Consider the following 18,722-nt stretch of genomic DNA (forward strand, 5'->3'; position numbering starts at 1 on the left):
TGCTAAGCTCAACAAGGCAAAGAAGCTGTCCTCAAACAGCTTACAGCGTCATTGGAGAGAAGAATGTAAAGAACAACCATCTTGGGGCACCTGGGTGGCTCAGTGGGTTAAGCTTCTGCCTTGGGCTCAGGTCATGATCTCAGGGTCCTGGGATGGAGCTCTGCATCTGGCTCTCTGCTCAGCAGGGAGCCTGCTTCCCCCTCTCTCTCTGCCTGCCTCTCTGTCTCATTGTGATCTCTCTTTCTCTGTCAAATAAATAAATAAAATCTTTAAAAAAAAAAAAAAAAGAACAATCATCTCTCTCAGTTGGGTCTTCTAGTTCTTTTTCTTATCAAGGTCTGCAAGATCCGGTATCTGCTTTCTTCATCTCTGTATCACTGGATGTTTGATAATTCCTACTTTCCTAATTCTAAATTTCCCCTCAACCTGCCACAGCTTATTTTTGCCTTTAAAAAATATAATTCACAGGCACATTCACTGTAACTTACTTCTCGAAGATTCTTTTATATTTCAATATTTTTATTTCATGTTGGGTATCATGTCTTCTCTGTGGCATCTGCTTCACTGATGGTCTCACTGTTCCCAAGATTTCATAATCACCAGGGTGCTAGTGACTCCAAAAGCTATATTTCTGTGATTTATGTATACTCTCTAGTTTCAGAGGACATTTTCAATGGTCTGCTTGATATTGTCTGATTTTTTTCAAAAGTACTTTAAAGTCCACATGTCTTAATCAGATTAATTCTCCTGGAAATGGAAATTCTTACCATTTTTCCCAACTTGGTAAAATAGCACCACTGTTTCCCCGCCCTCTAAAGTTGATCTCCTTGACATCATTCACTATTCTTTGTAACTGTACCCATACTTTTCTTATCAAATCCCTACTTATCCATTCTTCAGAGTCTGGCTGTGGTTTTTCATATCCTCAGCTCATCATCTTGTGGTTGTGGTAGCTTTTAACTTCTCCATAGAGGCTCCCATGCCTTTACTTTTAAATATCTACATCTGTACATGTCATTCTCTACCATGATATTCAAATGCTTACGAGGTAGAGAGCATGTCTCATTAACCTTTGGATCTTTCATGGGAATTTGCATAGAGTAAATGCTCAGCAAATGGTTACTGAACAAAATGAATTCTCAGAGTATTCCAAACTCCCTGTTCATTGTACACAATTTTCAGTTATGACTGCTATGACCTTTTGCTACAAATGCTGGGCTGGTGAAATTCAGTCTCATACTGAATAAAAACAATGGGCATAATTCAATCTACACTCTATGGCTCATAGGAATGCATCCTCAGAGAAGCTTACCAGGCTCAGATCATATGCGGGTCCCCTGATTACCTTATCAACATAGATGGTGAACATTTGAGAGCAGAAATAAAATTGTAAGACATATTTTATGACATAAATGAACACGTAGACTGTTGTTAAACAGCAGGCTACTGTTCTACCATCTTTTATTACCAATACATTTTATAGCACTCACCACAGTTTCATTTGAACACCCAATAACAAAAATTGTGGGGTTTTTTTGATTGTTGTATTTTAGGAGTTGAAAATCTGTTTAAAGGAAGCATTTAAATTTGCATGTGTTTCAAATATATCCTCATTTTGTAATAAACTTATAATTCTAGTTCCTGAACAGTAATGAGAAGATATGCAAAATAATAAGAGTAATGTCAAAACAAAACAAAACAAAAACAAAAACAAAATCAACATGCATAAATTAAGTAAAAACTTACCAGAAACAAGATTTAAAAACAAGGCAAACCTATTGTCTATATTTCAGATAGAAAGGGGATATGACATAAAGACAAATACCCATGAACTTAACTTGAATCTTAAGACAGCAATCACAAAAACAATTTGCAACCACAATACAAGAAATGCATTAGTTTTGCAAAAATAAAACTAATCTAATCCGATCTTCTGTAATCTAATCACCTTCTTAATTTAAGTAATATAATTGGTCTTCTGAAAAGAAATGACAATAAATTCAAAAGATTATTTACAGGCCCTTTTTAAGTTTGAAAGACCTTATTTAAATCACACATATTTTAATTAATTATCTGTGTTTATAAGCAGAAAGAGAAGAAAGACATAAAATTAATCTAGTTTCAACCTGGCTTTAGTGTGTGCTGCCAGTTTCATCATGATAAATTCTAGAGTTTTTGAAGTAATTATGTTTAGCAACAAGAACACGCAAGGAAAGATAAAGAAAAGAAAAAACAATAACTTGATTAGAAAAATTAAACAAATAATTTCACTTTACCTGGCTTACCATAAAACCTCCAGACCAATTTAATTATTATTTTTACATGACATAGAAGATGGGTAGGTAGAAAAAGGGGGTACAATGCAGACACCATTTTAAGGCCTTCTTCCAGTCCAAGACGTTGTTTATAATGTAAAAATTTCAATAAGTGCATTTAAAATCATTTCATCTATATAGTTTTCCTCTCTCTTCTCTGTTCTTTACACTGCTCTGAACTTCTCTAAAGAGTTTTCCCCTTTTCACACTGTAGTGAATTTACTGAAATCACAGTTGTATCTCCACAACATAAGGAGTTGCACCATCGAAGGAGAGATGGTTTCTCATTCACTTCAACTTCCTCAGAGAGCCTTGGTCATACTTTATTTTCAAGACATATTTGTTGAATCAAAGGAATAACCACAGATTTGTTCGTATATAATTAACCCATTAAATAAGAGCCAGGAATAATACCATCCTGCTGTACTTAAAAAGATAATGCTTTTCTAAAAAAAAAAAAATCCCTGTAGTAGAAGAGTTAACAATTCCTCAATGAGGAATATTGAAGTGAAGCAGTGTCTCATTAAATAAACTATCCTCTGAGGTTGGCGGCTGATGACACCTGAAAAGACAAGTTCTAGTGTTTCTTTACCATGCAAAAGATGCGTAAGAGTGTTGTTATATTTCAGCAACATCAAAATTGTTACACATATCCAGAAAAAAGTCAGAGAAGGAATGGAAGTATGTAGAGTCTTTTGGCAAAAAAGAATGCAAAAAACATGGAGAGGATACCCTAACTAAAGAAGAAGCTAAACATAGAATGCATTATCTAACAAGTGTGCTGAAATTTGGATGAGCAAATAATTCAAGAGTCTGGAGGCAACAAAGAAACTAACTGACCTCTATAGTCACTTTGAGATTTGATGAGAGCTCATTCCATCCTCAAATGTCATAAGGGTTCAGCAGAATGATCTAGTTTTAAAGGACCAGATTAGAATAAAAAGGATAATATGGCCACACATTTTATCAGTGTTAATTATTAATATTGAGATTAAAAAAGAAAGGGCTGAGAGTTTGGTAAGCATACTAATTGAACACATTTTTTAGCTTGTTTCCCCTGTCACTGAGAATATTTCTCAGTGGTTTGAAGGAAAACACACACCTGAAAGATATACGCTCAACTGCAACACTGAGCGTAAACGTAACAACATTAAAAAGTGAGAAAATAATATAGGAAGGTAATAACGGCTTCTCCCCACCTTGAATGACAAAGGACAAAAAGAGTACAATTCATTCCGTCCTCTTTCCAGAGGACAGAATCTTCTTTTTCCTTCATTTCACATCCTTGATATATTTAAACATATCTGCTCCTTGGTGTTACCCCTTGATGTGCCACAAAAATGAGAAATTGACTAAAAGGTATCCAAGGTGAGAATATCGTTCTTACCAATAATTTTAGAATTGCTATCTTTGTGAGACTAAACATTTTACTTATTTATTTTTTATTAACATATAATGTATTATTTGTTTCAAGGGTACAGGTCTGTGAATCACCATGAGACAAAACATTTTCATGATGCTTTCATGACTAAGCTATTCTGTTATGTCAAATTTACCTGAAGTTAATAATAATCAACATTATTTATCATTACTATTTGTATAATAGTAAATAATTCTACCACCAATGAATATGGGGAATTATTACAACTCATTATTTATTTATAAATTATTAGGTGTTATTATCTCATTCAGTTGCTTCCACAATAATAAGGTTTATTATTGAAGGAAGTGGGGCTAAGTGAGGTCAGAAAACTGCACTGCCAGGAAGAGGAAAAACCAGGATTCAAACCAATGATATTAGATTTCAAAGCCTGGTTTTTAAACCACTATACTCTATCCACAACATTGTCTCTTCCCTAGGATAGTATCTTCTTTGGATTCTTTTAAACTGTGCTGCTCATTTACTGGAAAGCCGTTGCACCATATCTTTATTGGAGACAGCCTCTATAATCTCTTTCTGTCTCTAATCACCATGAAGAAGCAGAAGTGAGTAAAGTCCTCCAGAAGTCAGGGAGGGGGGCATGTGGACTTGGGGATACTTGGGAGGCACAAACCCTTGTCACAGAGAAGTAGAAAAGTACTACTTTTAGAAAAGTTCTACTTCTAGAAAGGTAGAAAATTCAGTCCACCTCTGGCAATAGAGTGCCAGGCTGAAAAGCAGAACCATGCAAATGAATCCTTTCCAGGGTATGTGAGTCTCTTCCTGCAGAAATTTAAACAAAAGGGGGGATGCATTTGCAGGGCATTTGTTTTGAGGTATTAATTAGACTTATGCTATTAAGAAGTGTTTGAGCATCTTTGGAAAGATGGAAGACACAACCTTTCTACTTAATTCAATCTAACTGAAAACAAACTAACAGTGACTAGGTGGCAGGACCTTAAAAGTGACTGTTGGAAACTGGGTAGGTGGGAGAAAGGTAGAGAGAGAGCCCTTTATCCCACACAAAGTTATGAGTCTAGTCTCCATTCTTATTACCTTTGGTCATATAAAAATGGTACTTCATTTCCAATTTCAATTATACACATGTATTTTTTTAAATTTTTATTTAAATTCAATTAATTAACATATAATTTGTTATTAGTTTCAGAGGTAGAGGTCAGTGATTTGTCAGTCTTATATAATACCCAGTGTTCATTACATCACATGCCCTCTTTAATGTCTATCACCCAATTATCCTATCCCCACTCCTGCCCCCTCCAGCAACCCTTAGTATTTCTGAAAGCAATGTGAAAAGTCCACGGCAGATACAAAATGAGTTCGTGATACACTGTACCGTGGTTTAATACTCAAAAACAGTGTGCTCTAAATAATACTCAACACATGTGGAATGAGGAGAATGAATGAAACAATGACTAAGCCTAACTTACATATTTCTGAAAAAGTAAGAAAGTTTGGAATTGTGGGGCTCAGAAATATTAGTGTATAAAAATCAAAATTATCTTTTAAATATCTGAGAAAACCAAGAGACATAAAATTAATTAGGCATTTTAGAGTGGCCAAATTTTTTAACTCATTTAACTTTTTAAAATCTGCCCAAAGCTCTGTTTCTGATTTGGAGAGTAAAACATCTAAGGAAAATTGGATATAAAGAAAAAAAATCAGAGATTGTTGGATTTGAGTAAGATTTTAGAGTTAATTCTGTTAACCACCTTATAGATGATTAGAAGCAGATCCAGAAGGAATAAGTGAGCTACCCAATCCTAAAGGCAAAATTGGGATTGGAGGTCAAATGGGGCGCTTCCTTTATCTGAGTTTTTAAACACTGTATATGGTTACAGTACACATAGCAAAGCCAAATTGGACTTGCAAAGGTAATTCAGGGGGTAACTGAGAAGAATAAGTAGACTATGGCATGAAGTCAAAGGTCAATTGTCAACTAACAATAGATCTAAAGAAACTGTTGAAACTCTTTTTCCAAGAGAAAATCTGAAGACAACTGCATAACGTAGACAAAGGCAAGCTCTTGCATAGTCAATTTATGCTCTTAATGTGATGATGTTTTTAAACAATATTTGTTTTTCACTTGAATTATGAATTCATTGTAATAGGTTTCAATTGTTTTAATATTTGCATTATCAAATATTTTATCATTACTCAACTTCCTATCATGAACCCCATATTTTAAAATATCTTATCCCTTTGGCTCAGGTCATGATCTCTGGATTGTGAGATTTAGCCCTGCATCAGGCTCCATGCTAAGCATGGAGCCTGCTTAAAATTCTACCTCTCCTTCTTCCTCTGCCCGCTCCCAATAATATATAATAAAATAAAATATCCTATCCCATTAAGTGTATTTTATTCAAATAATAAATGACTAATTTCCCCAATCTTATCAAAAGATCAACACGAGATCATCATAATATTGATAATAATTCATGAAGAGCAAAGAAAAATATATTAGTGATGTTTTTCATGAATTAATGTCTAATTCATAAAAAATTCTTGAAATATTTTTAATGACATCATTTCCATTACTGTTTTCCAAAGACCCATGGATGTAAGTACCTGGATCTGGAATTATTAAAATGGTGGGACTCATTCTAATTATTAGATTCAGGTTTTATGAAATTATGTTGATTCTTATAGTGTATTCTTTTTCCTAAGCTGATAAGAGAATAAAACCTCATTCATCATTTGGCAGTAAGGTAGGTTGGGATGTAAGATAAAGCTTATTATAAAGCTTATTAATCCACAGACCCTCTTTATGAAATTGTGTTTATTATGCTAAAGTATGAGAAGCAAATAAAAGCTTTTGAAGAACATAAGTGTATTTCACTGCCTCTCTACTTAAATTTTCCTTCTAGTTATTTTAGTTACTTTTAGTTACTTCCTCACTCCAGCATCTATGACAACTTATTTTTATCATTAGCTGCTCTAACACATACCCAGGTAGCATCATGATGTTGGAATGTTTTATTATTGCACTGGAAATTATCCTCTAAACTTTACAATGGAAGTTAATCCAGAAAATCAGTTTTAACTGCATTGCTCACATAGGTTAAAATTCAAGGAAAATATTTGAGGTAATAATAATTAGGAATAAGACAGCATCCAAAATTATATTTTCATGGAAAATCCAATACAAATCCTGATTAAAACCTAACCAAGCAAAACGCTGCAGATTACCTGGATTCCAATTAAATGCGACAAATGAATACTTGACAGGTTTCAATTCCAATTCTATTTATGTCAGAATGATCCATTAATATTGAAGATAAAATTACCAGAATTCAAACAACATAATTGTACTTTATGGCTAGATAGTAGTCTGAAAACTTGGACCCAACAAAACTTATTCAAATGACAACTACTGCATTTGGATCACCCAAAGTGAATCACATCTCCTTCTGTCATTACCTATAGATCAGGGCTAACATGAATCGCAGCTAACAGATGACAACTGATTATATAAAACTGAATTTCAAGTGTCAGTCACATACAAAATCAGAAAAATCAGTTCTATTATGATAGTCTTTGCTGTTAACAAGACTAAAAACATGGTTATAAAAAATAACTAAAAGCCTTACTTGGCAAATGTTTCTCAGCAACTTTCTAGTTTCTTAACAAGTTCACATGTTAAGTTTTCCATCTATGTTTCCTAAAAAGTAACCGATATGTGTTTACCATATATAATTATGTTTGTTCCTTGTCATTTCTTACTTATTTTAAAGGTGTTGAATCCACTTAAACTCAAAAAACAGAAAAATAACGTTAAAATGTGAATATAATGACAATGATACAAAGTCCTTTCTGTTAATATAGCTGACATCTAAAAATCAAGACTTAATTGTACATTATGTTGTTTATTGTGAGATACTTTTTAAAACACAAATAAAACTATATCATATCATCAAAAGGTAATCACAGGTATAGGAATGTCCTTAGATCAATTCTGCCTTCCTAGGTGTGTGTGTGTGTGTGTGTCTAATATTATTATAGTATTTTAATTTTTACTTTTGTGCAAAGCATTTCAATCATATTTGCCTTAGAAATAAGTTCATCAGCAATGCAATTCATACCAAAATTTTTATAGTCATTTAAATAGATACTAAAAAACTTAATTCTTAAAAACCACATCAAGCTCCCATCCACATAAGCATACACCACCATACACACAGATAAGCATGCCTTTATAGCCATAAGGCAAAATGCCATTTGAACTCTGGATTATTAATCAAGAGGGATATCAATCATCAGACCCTGATATCATATCTTTTCACCCAGATAACAGTGTGGAAAAATAATTATTTAACATGATTTAGTTTAGCCATAATTTCACTTGGGGTCATTTATAATCTATTACTCTCTAAGACTATATTTTAATATTCATAGGTAAACTTCAAGAAAATCAGACTTTTCCTGCATTAATATGCTCTATTTGCATACCATCCTTAAAGAAACTGGTATATAACAGAAAGTTGGTATGTCTTATTTCAGTTGGGGGAATGGGATGGTGAAAGACAAATCCATTTCAAGTTTTCACTGGAGATAAAATGCGTGATTCCCCTTCCTTCCCCTACATATAACCAAATCTCTTTTTACACTTGAAATAATAATAAAATTGATATAAACTTTACCATTCCATTATTTCACACAAGCCTACTCCTCAGGCATTTACTTATAACCTGAAATCCAAAAAAATACATCATTTAATTGTTTTGGGGAACATAAACAAGTGTGAAAAGATTTATAAATACTATTTGCAATCTAACTTTATAACTTAAAAGAAAGTGTATAGGAGGCCAATTGTTGTGGTCCTCATGAGAATCATTTCACAACAGGATAGGAACATATAGAACTAAAATTTGCTTTCTTCTTTTTACCTTGTACAAAACTAAAAGAAAAAAAAAAACACGATGTATACTTAAATGAGAAGGGAGTTCTTATAGGATTTACAATACATTTCTGGAGAATAAGATAACACTGTTCTCCTTGTTTGACTCCATTTCAGCTATCACTCAAAAAGAGAGGTTCACAAATGCTTTAATAAATACCTAGGAAAAGAAAGAGCAAGGTGTGTTTATTGTCATTTCCTTTCACTAAGGCTGGACAATTGCATTTGAAGAAATAGTTGCATGACAAAAATGAATAGAAGAAAACAATAACACAAGACCTTTCTCAGTGGCTATTGTTTAGGTATTATGAATTAATTTAGGTTTTTTTTTTTTTTTCATAGCAGGTACTACTCTGATTTATTTGGAAATGTGTTTATTTCTGACAGGCTATTTTAAAATGATGGTGCAAGCTCGGTGAATTTTATCTGTAAGGTTATGTTCCTTTATTTGGCATTTCTGTCCTTTAGCAAATATTTATTTTTTTAGATAAAATAGTTTTAGTGTCAGCTATTTTATTTGGGTTTTAGACTGACCCTTGCAAGTTTACTTATTATGGCTCACTAGCGTGATTATGTGTGTGGATGCTGTGTTTGCCCCTACCATTTTCCATATGCTCTGCCTCACCAACACTGCCATCCGGCGTGGTCCTTTCATAGTTGTCCTCTGGGAGTGGAAGGGCACCCAGCCTTGGCCCTGATGAACTCTTACTGCTTGGTGTCTCTGACTCCTCCAGCCCGCTGTCATAGCAACTCTGCAGTGACCCCTGATGTGGGTCCTGAGGCTGACTCACAACAGAAAACGTCACTCTACGAAATGGCTGCAAAAGAAAAGATTCTGAATGTCACTAAAATATAAGATTGTAAATGATCTTATTAAAAAACACATACATTACATACATCAAGGATTACTGACGACTAATTCAATACAAAATGCTTAGAGATGTGGAAAGCTATTTCGTTAACTGCATTATCTGAGGCAAGGCCTAGAACTTAGATTTTATTATGGAGAAAAAAAAAAAACACGAGAAATTCCCCTTCTGAAACAGAGATAAGAAAAAAGCAATTTCACTAAAACACACATTTAAATCTATGTTAGTACCACATAGTCAACCTTCTTCTGTAGTCGTCACTTCAAATATGCTTTTCACAATAGACTCTATAAAAACAAGTGTCACTGATTTGGGAAGGCAATAAATATTGAAGTAATCATTGCAAGAATTCATTTTTTAAAACTTCAGCTTTAAAAACTTTGTCTATATGATATAATGGTTTTAAAACGAATGTTCCGACAGGTGCATTAAACTATTTAAGGTACAAGTGATAAATAGGAATTTAGATGCAGTGCTAGAAAACAGGAATATATTTCTTACTTCAATCATACTAAAAACTATAAAGGTGGTATTAAAATAATAGATAAACCTTTCTTTAACCAGGGAATACAAAATAAACCAAAAAGCTTAATTGTATGCGCTTATGACTGTTTACAGTTTGTTCAAAAACAAAAAGTTACATCATATACTGTCTTTAAATTGTATCTTTAAAGTGTTGCATATTTTTATCCAGTTCGATCTCACAATTTACTATGGTACTGAAGTCGGCTGCACTGAAGATTTACTATGTGTGGAATTTACAGATTATTGTAACTACAAAATAAATTGAAAGCTTTAGTCTCATTCAGAGAACAAACTGATCTCATGCATTGATAGTGCTACATACATAATAATTGGAAAAAAATACAAAAATTTTCTGGAATAGCTATCTAAGATTATTCTTAGAAATAGTTATATCCATTAAAGATTCTTACATTGTTTGAAAATAGCAATTCTTAAACATATAACTCATCTGGTTCTTTTCAATATAAAGCATAAAACTAACATTGCCAGAAAATAGTGAGAAAGGTAAAAAACCTTTTCTGCACTTTTATAACTTGAATACTAATGGTACAAATTACTAGTCACAGCTGGGATCAGGATTATTTTTAAAGTGTTAATGATAATCTACACATGTTGGTCATTAAAGGGAAAGTTATGAAAAGTTATGGAATTTCCTCCAAATTTAAAAAATTGGTTTTACTACAGAAAAACACATGCTTCTGCAAATCTTCCTTGTATCTTGTCTCAGAAGACTTGCCAGGGATATTGTCCATTATTGGCATTCTTAACCAGTACCTTCTCTTTCATGTATTTATTTGGAGTATACAAACATCATAAAATTCTATATTCATTCTAGTTCAAAATCAATCTTTTAAAACCATTGAATCTTATTGTAAGGGAAAAACATTCAAAGCACATTCTCTTCTTTATAATGTTTCACTGAATTGGAACTGCAGTAAAACAATTATGAAATATTTCTAGTACAAAAAGTATATATATATCATGGCCCCATATTTACTGGCAATAAATTCTAGAAACAGTAATCTTACTTAACTAATAATTCTCACATTTCTTTACAGTAGTATGACGTTTCATATATACAAGTAAATATAAAAATTAATTTGTATTTGCTATGCTTTATCTTATGTGCACATATTTTCTTTTAATTATTTTCTATTTATCACTCTCAGCAAATTATCTGGATTTCTTCAGTCTCATCTAAGAAACAAGGCTGCTGATAGTTTCCTAAAACCACATTGCTCTGCATACAGAAGACACTCAGTAAATACTACTGAACAATGAGCTTTAAATGACAATACTGAATTTAGGAAAGCACTCCATTGGTTATTCAGACATATCGTTTCAAGACACAGCAATGGGTTAATATACACATGTAAAGAAAGAGAGTGGGAGAAAGGAGGATCAAATGCTGTTCTTGATTTTATTTTAATGGTTCTCAAATCTTTTAGAATCAGTCTTCATTAACCCAAAAGGAATGATCAAAATGAATACAGAAACACATAATTTGTCAATAAGTTGACAAAGGAAAAAATAAGAAATTATGAGAAATGTTGTTACATTTTGATATAAAAATAGAAAAGAGGGTGATGTTTAGCTGAAGGTAGTAAACTCAGAACCTGTGATTAAATGCTAGTTCCACCAAAAGTAGTGATAGGACAGCACAAAGGTGATAGGTTATGTTTGCAGTGAAAAATGTCAAAAATAAAATATTTTTTCTCTCATGTACTGTATAACAACTTCTATGAATCTGTGTATTTTCTTCATTTCTTACCCTATACTGATTGTATTTTAATTTCCACAAATTATTTTAGGTTGCATATTAAATTTAACGATGAAAGAAAAGTTATTATAAATTTTAAATGCTAAGATCTATTTATATAACAACAAATATTTAGATTCATAAATGCTTCATTTTGTATGAAAAGCTTTTTAAAAAAATAACATGTAATGGATGAAACAAAAATAATTCATAATAAAAATCCAAAATAAAGAATGTCAGACAATGGCTCATGAAAGACCCCATCATTTTTAACAACATTTAAAATAATTCCATTAGAATTGAACAATACGATGTCAGCATTATATTACTATCTCAAGCTCTATTTTGATAAAATTCTTGGGGCAAAGTATTTGATTTGGCAATGTGAACAAGTCAGTGTAGAATCCTAACTTCTGAAGGAAAACTCATTGTTGCAAGGGTTAAGCTTTGATTCCAATGGTAAATCAGATACAAACTAGATAGATAGATGTTAGGTAGAGCCAGAGAGACAGATTGATGGGCAGACAGACAAGTATTTACATACCATCAGTCATCATCAGATTGGGTCTATTGAGAAGATAGATTTTATAGCAGAAGTTAAGATACATAATTCACATGATTTATATATTCTAGAAATGCTGACTAAATAAGAAATGTAAAGTAGTGTGTTGACTGTGTGACGTGACAGAGAGAATGGATTTGCATTGTATATGTAACTATCACTGTTTGTTATTAGTACTCTGGAGTGGTTAATGTGGGGATTCCTAAACTTAGATGTGCCTTAGAATGGCCCAGAAAACTTGTGAAAAAACATAAAGCCAAGACACAGTTTCAACTTAGACTCAATGAATCAGCGTTCCGGGTGGGACTGGATATCAGTAGTTTGTAAAGTCCCTCTGGGTAATGAAGAGGGACTTATTTGAAGAAAGAGGAAGAAGAAACCCTACAAATGAAAGCAGCCAAAAACAAACAAACAAACAAACAAACAAACAAACTATACCAAAAAGCCAGGTGGTCCCTTAAACGCTCATGGATAGTGTTTTCCTGGAGAGTAACTAGAACCATGGCTCCATCTTGAGATGCAAAAGTATGGACATGAAGACTTGCTGTGACCTGAGCTATCTGAGCTTTCTATTTTTCTGTTCAGAGTAATGAATGGTTTCTTGTCTTGCAAAGGCAAACTGGTCTTTTTCAAGAAAAAGAAAAAGAAGAAAAAAGCACAAGAGGATGAGGAAGAGTATCAGTCTTCTAGCACGTTGAAATTGTGAGGATGTGTTCAAAAAGTAAATAAGAAATGCAATAAAGGGGTCTTCAAGAAAAGCATTCCAAAAATTGAGTGGAAAATCGGTGACAATTATACACAAGAGGGAGTGGTAATCAAAGATTTTAGGGAGGAAATGAATGATCTAATTGAATGAATGAGATTGAAGACATGATTTGACAGTGTTGTGCAAAAGAGTAGGAAGAAGAAATGTTGGAGGCAGAGAATTATGCTAGGAAACAGTGAACTTTGGAGAAGCAGCAATGGCAAAGGGCAGCAAGGCCATTCTAACATATAGCTGTTTGGATTTAGACATTGTTTCACCGTATTCTTAGGGTTTTGCGAGTGTCCCAACAATGGTTCTACAAATTTAAGAAATCCGAAATCAAATAGGCATATAGAAACAGATAATATAGAATATGATTAGGTTTCCAATGAAACTGATCTAGCAAAATGCCAAGAAAACTGCTTAGGATTTAGGGTAGGCATTGCAAAGGAGGGGGTTGTGGATTGAGACTTCTAAAATAATTTTGATAGATAACATATATTTGAAGGATCAGTTATAGATTCCATATTTGGGGGCAGCAGCAAAATATTAAAAAAAAAGGGGGGGTTGATAAGAAAAACAGATTTTTGAACTTTTGAAACTTGGAAGGATTAGAAGCAGATCATTTTTGGAAAGAAAGAAAATCTTATATGATCAAATTCATCACAGACATGGAGAGGGATTATGATTACCATATACCCATAGGATTCAACAATTAGAAGGTCATTGTTACCTTAAAATCTCTAAACTGTGAAGAATAATTCTATGAGATTAGAGCAAAGGAAGTAAAAGATCAATTTGTAAATACATGAGGAAATGGAGCAAGTGGGAACAGACTCCTAATTTTTAAAGCATGACATAAGAGAGTAATAGGATTGCAGTTAAAAGAAAAAGATTTGTGTAAAGAGTTTTATCTATTTATGCTCATTTTTATCTTTTTCTTCATGGTTACTGAAAGCATTTGCCTTAAGGTAAATATTTGAAGACAGAAGCAAAAAGCCTCATAACATAAGGTACAATGGGAATGAATGAAATCAGAGAAGGTAAGTAAACTAAGAATTAAGAGAAAAATTAAATTAAAAATAAAATTACATAAGGAAGATGTGGTCCATATACACTATGGAGTATTATGCCTCCATCAGAAAGGATGAATACCCAACTTTTGTAGCAACATGGACAGGACTGGAAGAGATTATGCTGAGTGAAATAAGTCAAGCAGAGAGAGTCAATTATCATATGGTTTCACTTATTTGTGGAGCATAACAAATAGCATGGAGGACAAGGGGAGTTAGAGAGGAGAAGAGAGTTGAGGGAAATTGGAAGGGGAGGTGAACCATGAGAGACTATGGACTTTGAAAAACAATCTGAGGGGCTTGAAGGGGCAGGGGGTGGGAGGTTGGGGAAACCAGGTGGTAGGTATTAGAGAGGGCACGGATTGCATGGAGCACTGGGTGTGGTGCAAAAACAATGAATACTGTTACGCTGAAAATAAATTTTAAAAAATTTAAAAAATAAAGTAAAATAAAATAAAATTACAAAGGTAAGGTAAACAGTAAAACATGTTGGGTAATTGCATGTATTTTGTGTGTGTGTGTGTATGTGTGTGTGTGTGTGTGTGTGTGTGAAAAATGTTATGTTAGAAATAATAGAAAAAGGAAAATTTTATTCCAAACAATCCTATAGATTCGCTATTGACCTCAGACAAGTTAGCTGAACTTTGGTTCTTATGACTTAGGCTCAAGGTCTGTAAAATGGAGCTAATAATACCTCCCCTTACTAATTTAAATTCTCCGAGAAATGATGAGATAGTTTATAAAAAGAGCCTTAAGCTCCCTCAAAGACATATACTATAAAAGGTATCATACCTCAGGCCACAGCTATATAACTAGAGTGATATTTCCCATTATGTTTTAGGTTTTGTTTTATTTTTTCCTTGTCTGCTTATGTTTTGCTGTTGTTGTTTTTTAAATATAAAGCTGGCTCAGTAAGTCACCAAGTTTCTAAATGGAATTTTAAAAATTCATATGAAATTTCAAACCTAGTTATACTATTAATTCAGTGCTTTTACTGTCCTATATGCAAGTTATTTGTAAAACAAATATGTACATATGATGACACCAATTTTTCAAAAAGTATTTGCATCTAATCATCAATTGGGCATGAATATCTCTACAGTCACTTATTTTGGAATGCCATTTATCAACTATTTTTTGTCCCCATTTTGACACAGAGAAGAGTTTCAAATGAAGACACACCCTACTATAGGGACTTTTCAAATATTTTAGAAGTTGTTACAAATATATTCAGTGGTAACTCCAGATAATATGCAATTCTGGGCATAAAGTGTATCTTCATTGTTATCCCAGGCTCCAGCTGATAGAAGTACATTCAGGTTGGCATTGCTTTAAAGTCCTATAGACTTAGAATAAACATTCTCCATTCTTGTATAACTTTATTCACTTTGTATTCTGAAAATCTAGAGTTCACTTGGGAAATAGGCAGAAGTGTTAATGGTGATGTCTTCTATCTTCTAATTTGCCTACTGTGGGGGGGCTGAGAATGGCTGCCTCTTTCTTCTCTCCCAAATTCACTGGAAGTGATCATGAGCCCCTTGTAAGAGATGTGTGAATGCAGTTACCATTTCCATATAAAATTAATCACACAGACTGGAAAGAACAAACACAGCAATTAAGGATTTAAGTCAGGTGCTGTGGGTTTCGCAATGTAGCATTCAATAAATACATTTGCTCATTAATATTTTCGATGCTTTCTTTTCTGGAAAATGTGAGCAGATGCTAAAACTGATACATCAGTATATTTAGGATTAGGAGAAATACAGCCTGCTTGATGAGGAAAGGAGTTAGATCATATTTTGGCTATAGATTAAGGCTTGTTATCTAAAGACATTATTGCAAGGGTTTTGTAAAGCATTCATGAGGGGAAAATGTGGTGAGCATTTGATTCATTATTCTTTATAAAATTGATCTGCTTACTTGATAATGCAAATTATCAAACAGTAAACTTAAATCTAGGCAGTCTAGGCTTACAGGTCACACGAGATGTTATCACAATTTCTACTTCAAATATGAACTACCACCAGATTTCATCCTGCTCTTATCCAGAGGGTTCAAAGGAGGTCAAGTCAATGCATTTCACATTCATAAAAGAGAGGATTGAAGCAATTTTCAAAAAAAAAAAAAAAAAGAATTTAGCTATCTAGAAAGTTGATGTCAAATTTTACTATAAGTACAACTATCTCATTTTTATTTTATCTTGCAGATCACTAATTTTTTAAGTTTTAAAGACCTATCAAATCACATCTTTTTTGAATGTATTGACATAAGAACATGTACTCTTTCTTTTTTTTTAAGATTTTATTTATTTATTTGACAGAGATCACAAGTAGGCAGAGAGGCAGGCAGGGGGGCAGCGGGAAGCAGGCTCCCTGCTGAGCAGAGAGCCCCATGTGCGGTTCGATCCCAGGACTCTGGGATCATGACCTGAGCCAAAGGCAGAGGTTTTAACCCACTGAGCCACCCAGGCATCCCACATGTACTCTTTATAACCTGAAACTTTGAGAACATTAGTCTTGAAACTAACTAATGTGCTCTTCTGTTTTCAGAATACAATCACTGTCAAATATATATGGCATTACTAGATGAGACCTGTTCAAAAAAAAATCTTCATGAGAAAGCTCATTGATAGTTTCTAAGAAAAACAACAGAGATCACATGCATATTTACAAATACATGATAGTAATAAAACTTTTGTTTTTACTCATTCTTAATTGTTAGATCGATTAAAAGGGGGACTATCATATCATGAAAGCATATATGATGTCCCACAATCAGACACAACTCAAAATATTTGCCTTCTGCCTACATTAGCAAAATCTTCCTGGTTACAACCCACACAATAAATACTTAGGGTTTTCTTTGATCGGACAGTGGCCAATTTTAGAAAAGGGAAAAACCATGAAGGTGAACTTCAGGAATATCCTGTTATATACACTACTTACAATAAAAGGAAAAACATAGCATTGGGGTAAGAGTGCAGAAAGTTCTCCCTTGGAGTTCATTTCTTATAACCTAGTGACACCACATTTATGGGGATTTTATTTCCAAGCAGATAGGACACTAGGGATGCCAGTGGAAAGAACTTCAAGTTAAATCTTTTTCCTTATTGAATACTGCTCTGTGTCTTAGACAACTTTATGGAGAACTTTAAATCTGCACCTTCCTTTTTAGCTTCAATAGCTTCTTCATAAATCGTCTCCTTATCTGGAACTCACATACAGCTGTCTCAGTCACATCAATTACTTCTGAATGGGCTGAGAAGGCTTTTTTTTATTTTTTCCGATTCACTTAGTTATGTCCATCAAACAGACTTCTAATGACTCTCTTTGTCAGTCATAAAGCACTGAAACAGGCATGGAGCAGAACATTGCAGCATTCATAAGGAACACTACGTTTTATTTTTAAAGAGGATCTATCTAAGACCGTGAGATCTTTTCTTGCAAAGGCACAGGTACTTGATTAATCTGCAAACATTCTCAACTGACGTCAGTGGCTACTGGACAAACATATCTAGGATTCCATAGCACTTTAGATGGAATATATCTGGCAGGACCTTCAAAGAAACCTTAATCAGGTCTTTTAAACTTTTTAGGGGCATCTTCTTTTGCTCACATCTCAATATTTTTCCATACTTCAAACGTTTTTTTCTTTCTTTCAAGTCAATAGCAGATGAAAGGGTATTAAAAAGAAACATGTTGAAACACTTGGGCTAGTTAATTAAAACACTCATTTGGGGAAAGAGAAGTTAACTAACTGCATTTATTTCTTTTGACTTGCATGCAGTTTCATGTTTGACAGTATTATTTGTTCCACAGAAAACTAAGAATGCAGATGATACTTGGTAGTTCTTAGTCCAGTAGATTACAAAATACTTAATACTGCAAAGGAACAATGATTGTTGGTATTAAAACAGTAGCCACTATGTACTGGAAAAAGTGTTATTTATTTTACTTAGGCTGTAAGTTCTCCTCATGTCATCCCTACCTGGGTCATACTATATTCTTATTTTGGGAGTGGAAACAAAATAATGAATTTCAGTATTTACTGCAAGAACTACTCTAGACTTAAAATACAAACAGGTCTCCTATTTCTCCCCTATAATGAAAACTAAAAGGAAACAGAATAGCCAAAGCCTATAATTCTTAGTAAATTCATGCAAACTTTTTTTTCCCCCTGAAACTCCAAAAATAGATATTATGCTCTAAAACCAAGTTGTGGATCCTCCATATTGCCAACACAATTGCTTGACCCATCTTTTGCTCTATTTGCTGACTTCTATTAAACCTAGCCCAGGATTAACAAACATTTTCTGTAAAGGGCCAGAAAGTAAATATTTTGGGCTTTGTAGGTCATAGTCTCTGCCACAACTCAACTCTGCTGTTGTAGTGCAAAAAGATCCACTGAAGAGACGAATGAATGAGTGTGGCCATGTTCAAATAATACCTTATTTATGGAAATGAAAATTCAAACTTCATATAATTTTCCCACTCTGTGAAATGTTACTTAAAATTCTTTTCAACCATATAAAAGTGTAAA

At 33.4% G+C, this 18,722-nt stretch overlaps 1 protein-coding gene across 10 annotated transcripts in view; it reads right to left on the minus strand.

Annotated features, from left to right (window-relative positions):
• The window catches only part of PCDH7 (protocadherin 7), a 413,338-nt gene that overhangs the window by 210,058 nt on the left and 184,558 nt on the right, over window positions 1–18,722 (minus strand). For 5 of the 10 annotated variants that reach the window (XM_032853637.1, XM_032853666.1, XM_032853680.1 and 2 more), the window contains exon 2: window positions 9,252–9,468. The exons of 1 other annotated variant lie outside the window; for it this stretch is intronic. In XM_032853637.1, the coding sequence (XP_032709528.1) occupies window positions 9,252–9,468 (217 nt within the window). The remainder of the gene's footprint in view (window positions 1–9,251; window positions 9,469–18,722) is intronic. 4 more of the 10 variants (XM_032853651.1, XM_032853658.1, XM_032853643.1 and 1 more) reach the window with 2 other exon arrangements.

Source organism: Lontra canadensis, unplaced genomic scaffold, assembly GCF_010015895.1.
Source record: "Lontra canadensis isolate GAN:19392208 unplaced genomic scaffold, GSC_riverotter_1.0 scaffold1, whole genome shotgun sequence".
Lineage (NCBI taxonomy): Eukaryota > Metazoa > Chordata > Mammalia > Carnivora > Mustelidae > Lontra > Lontra canadensis.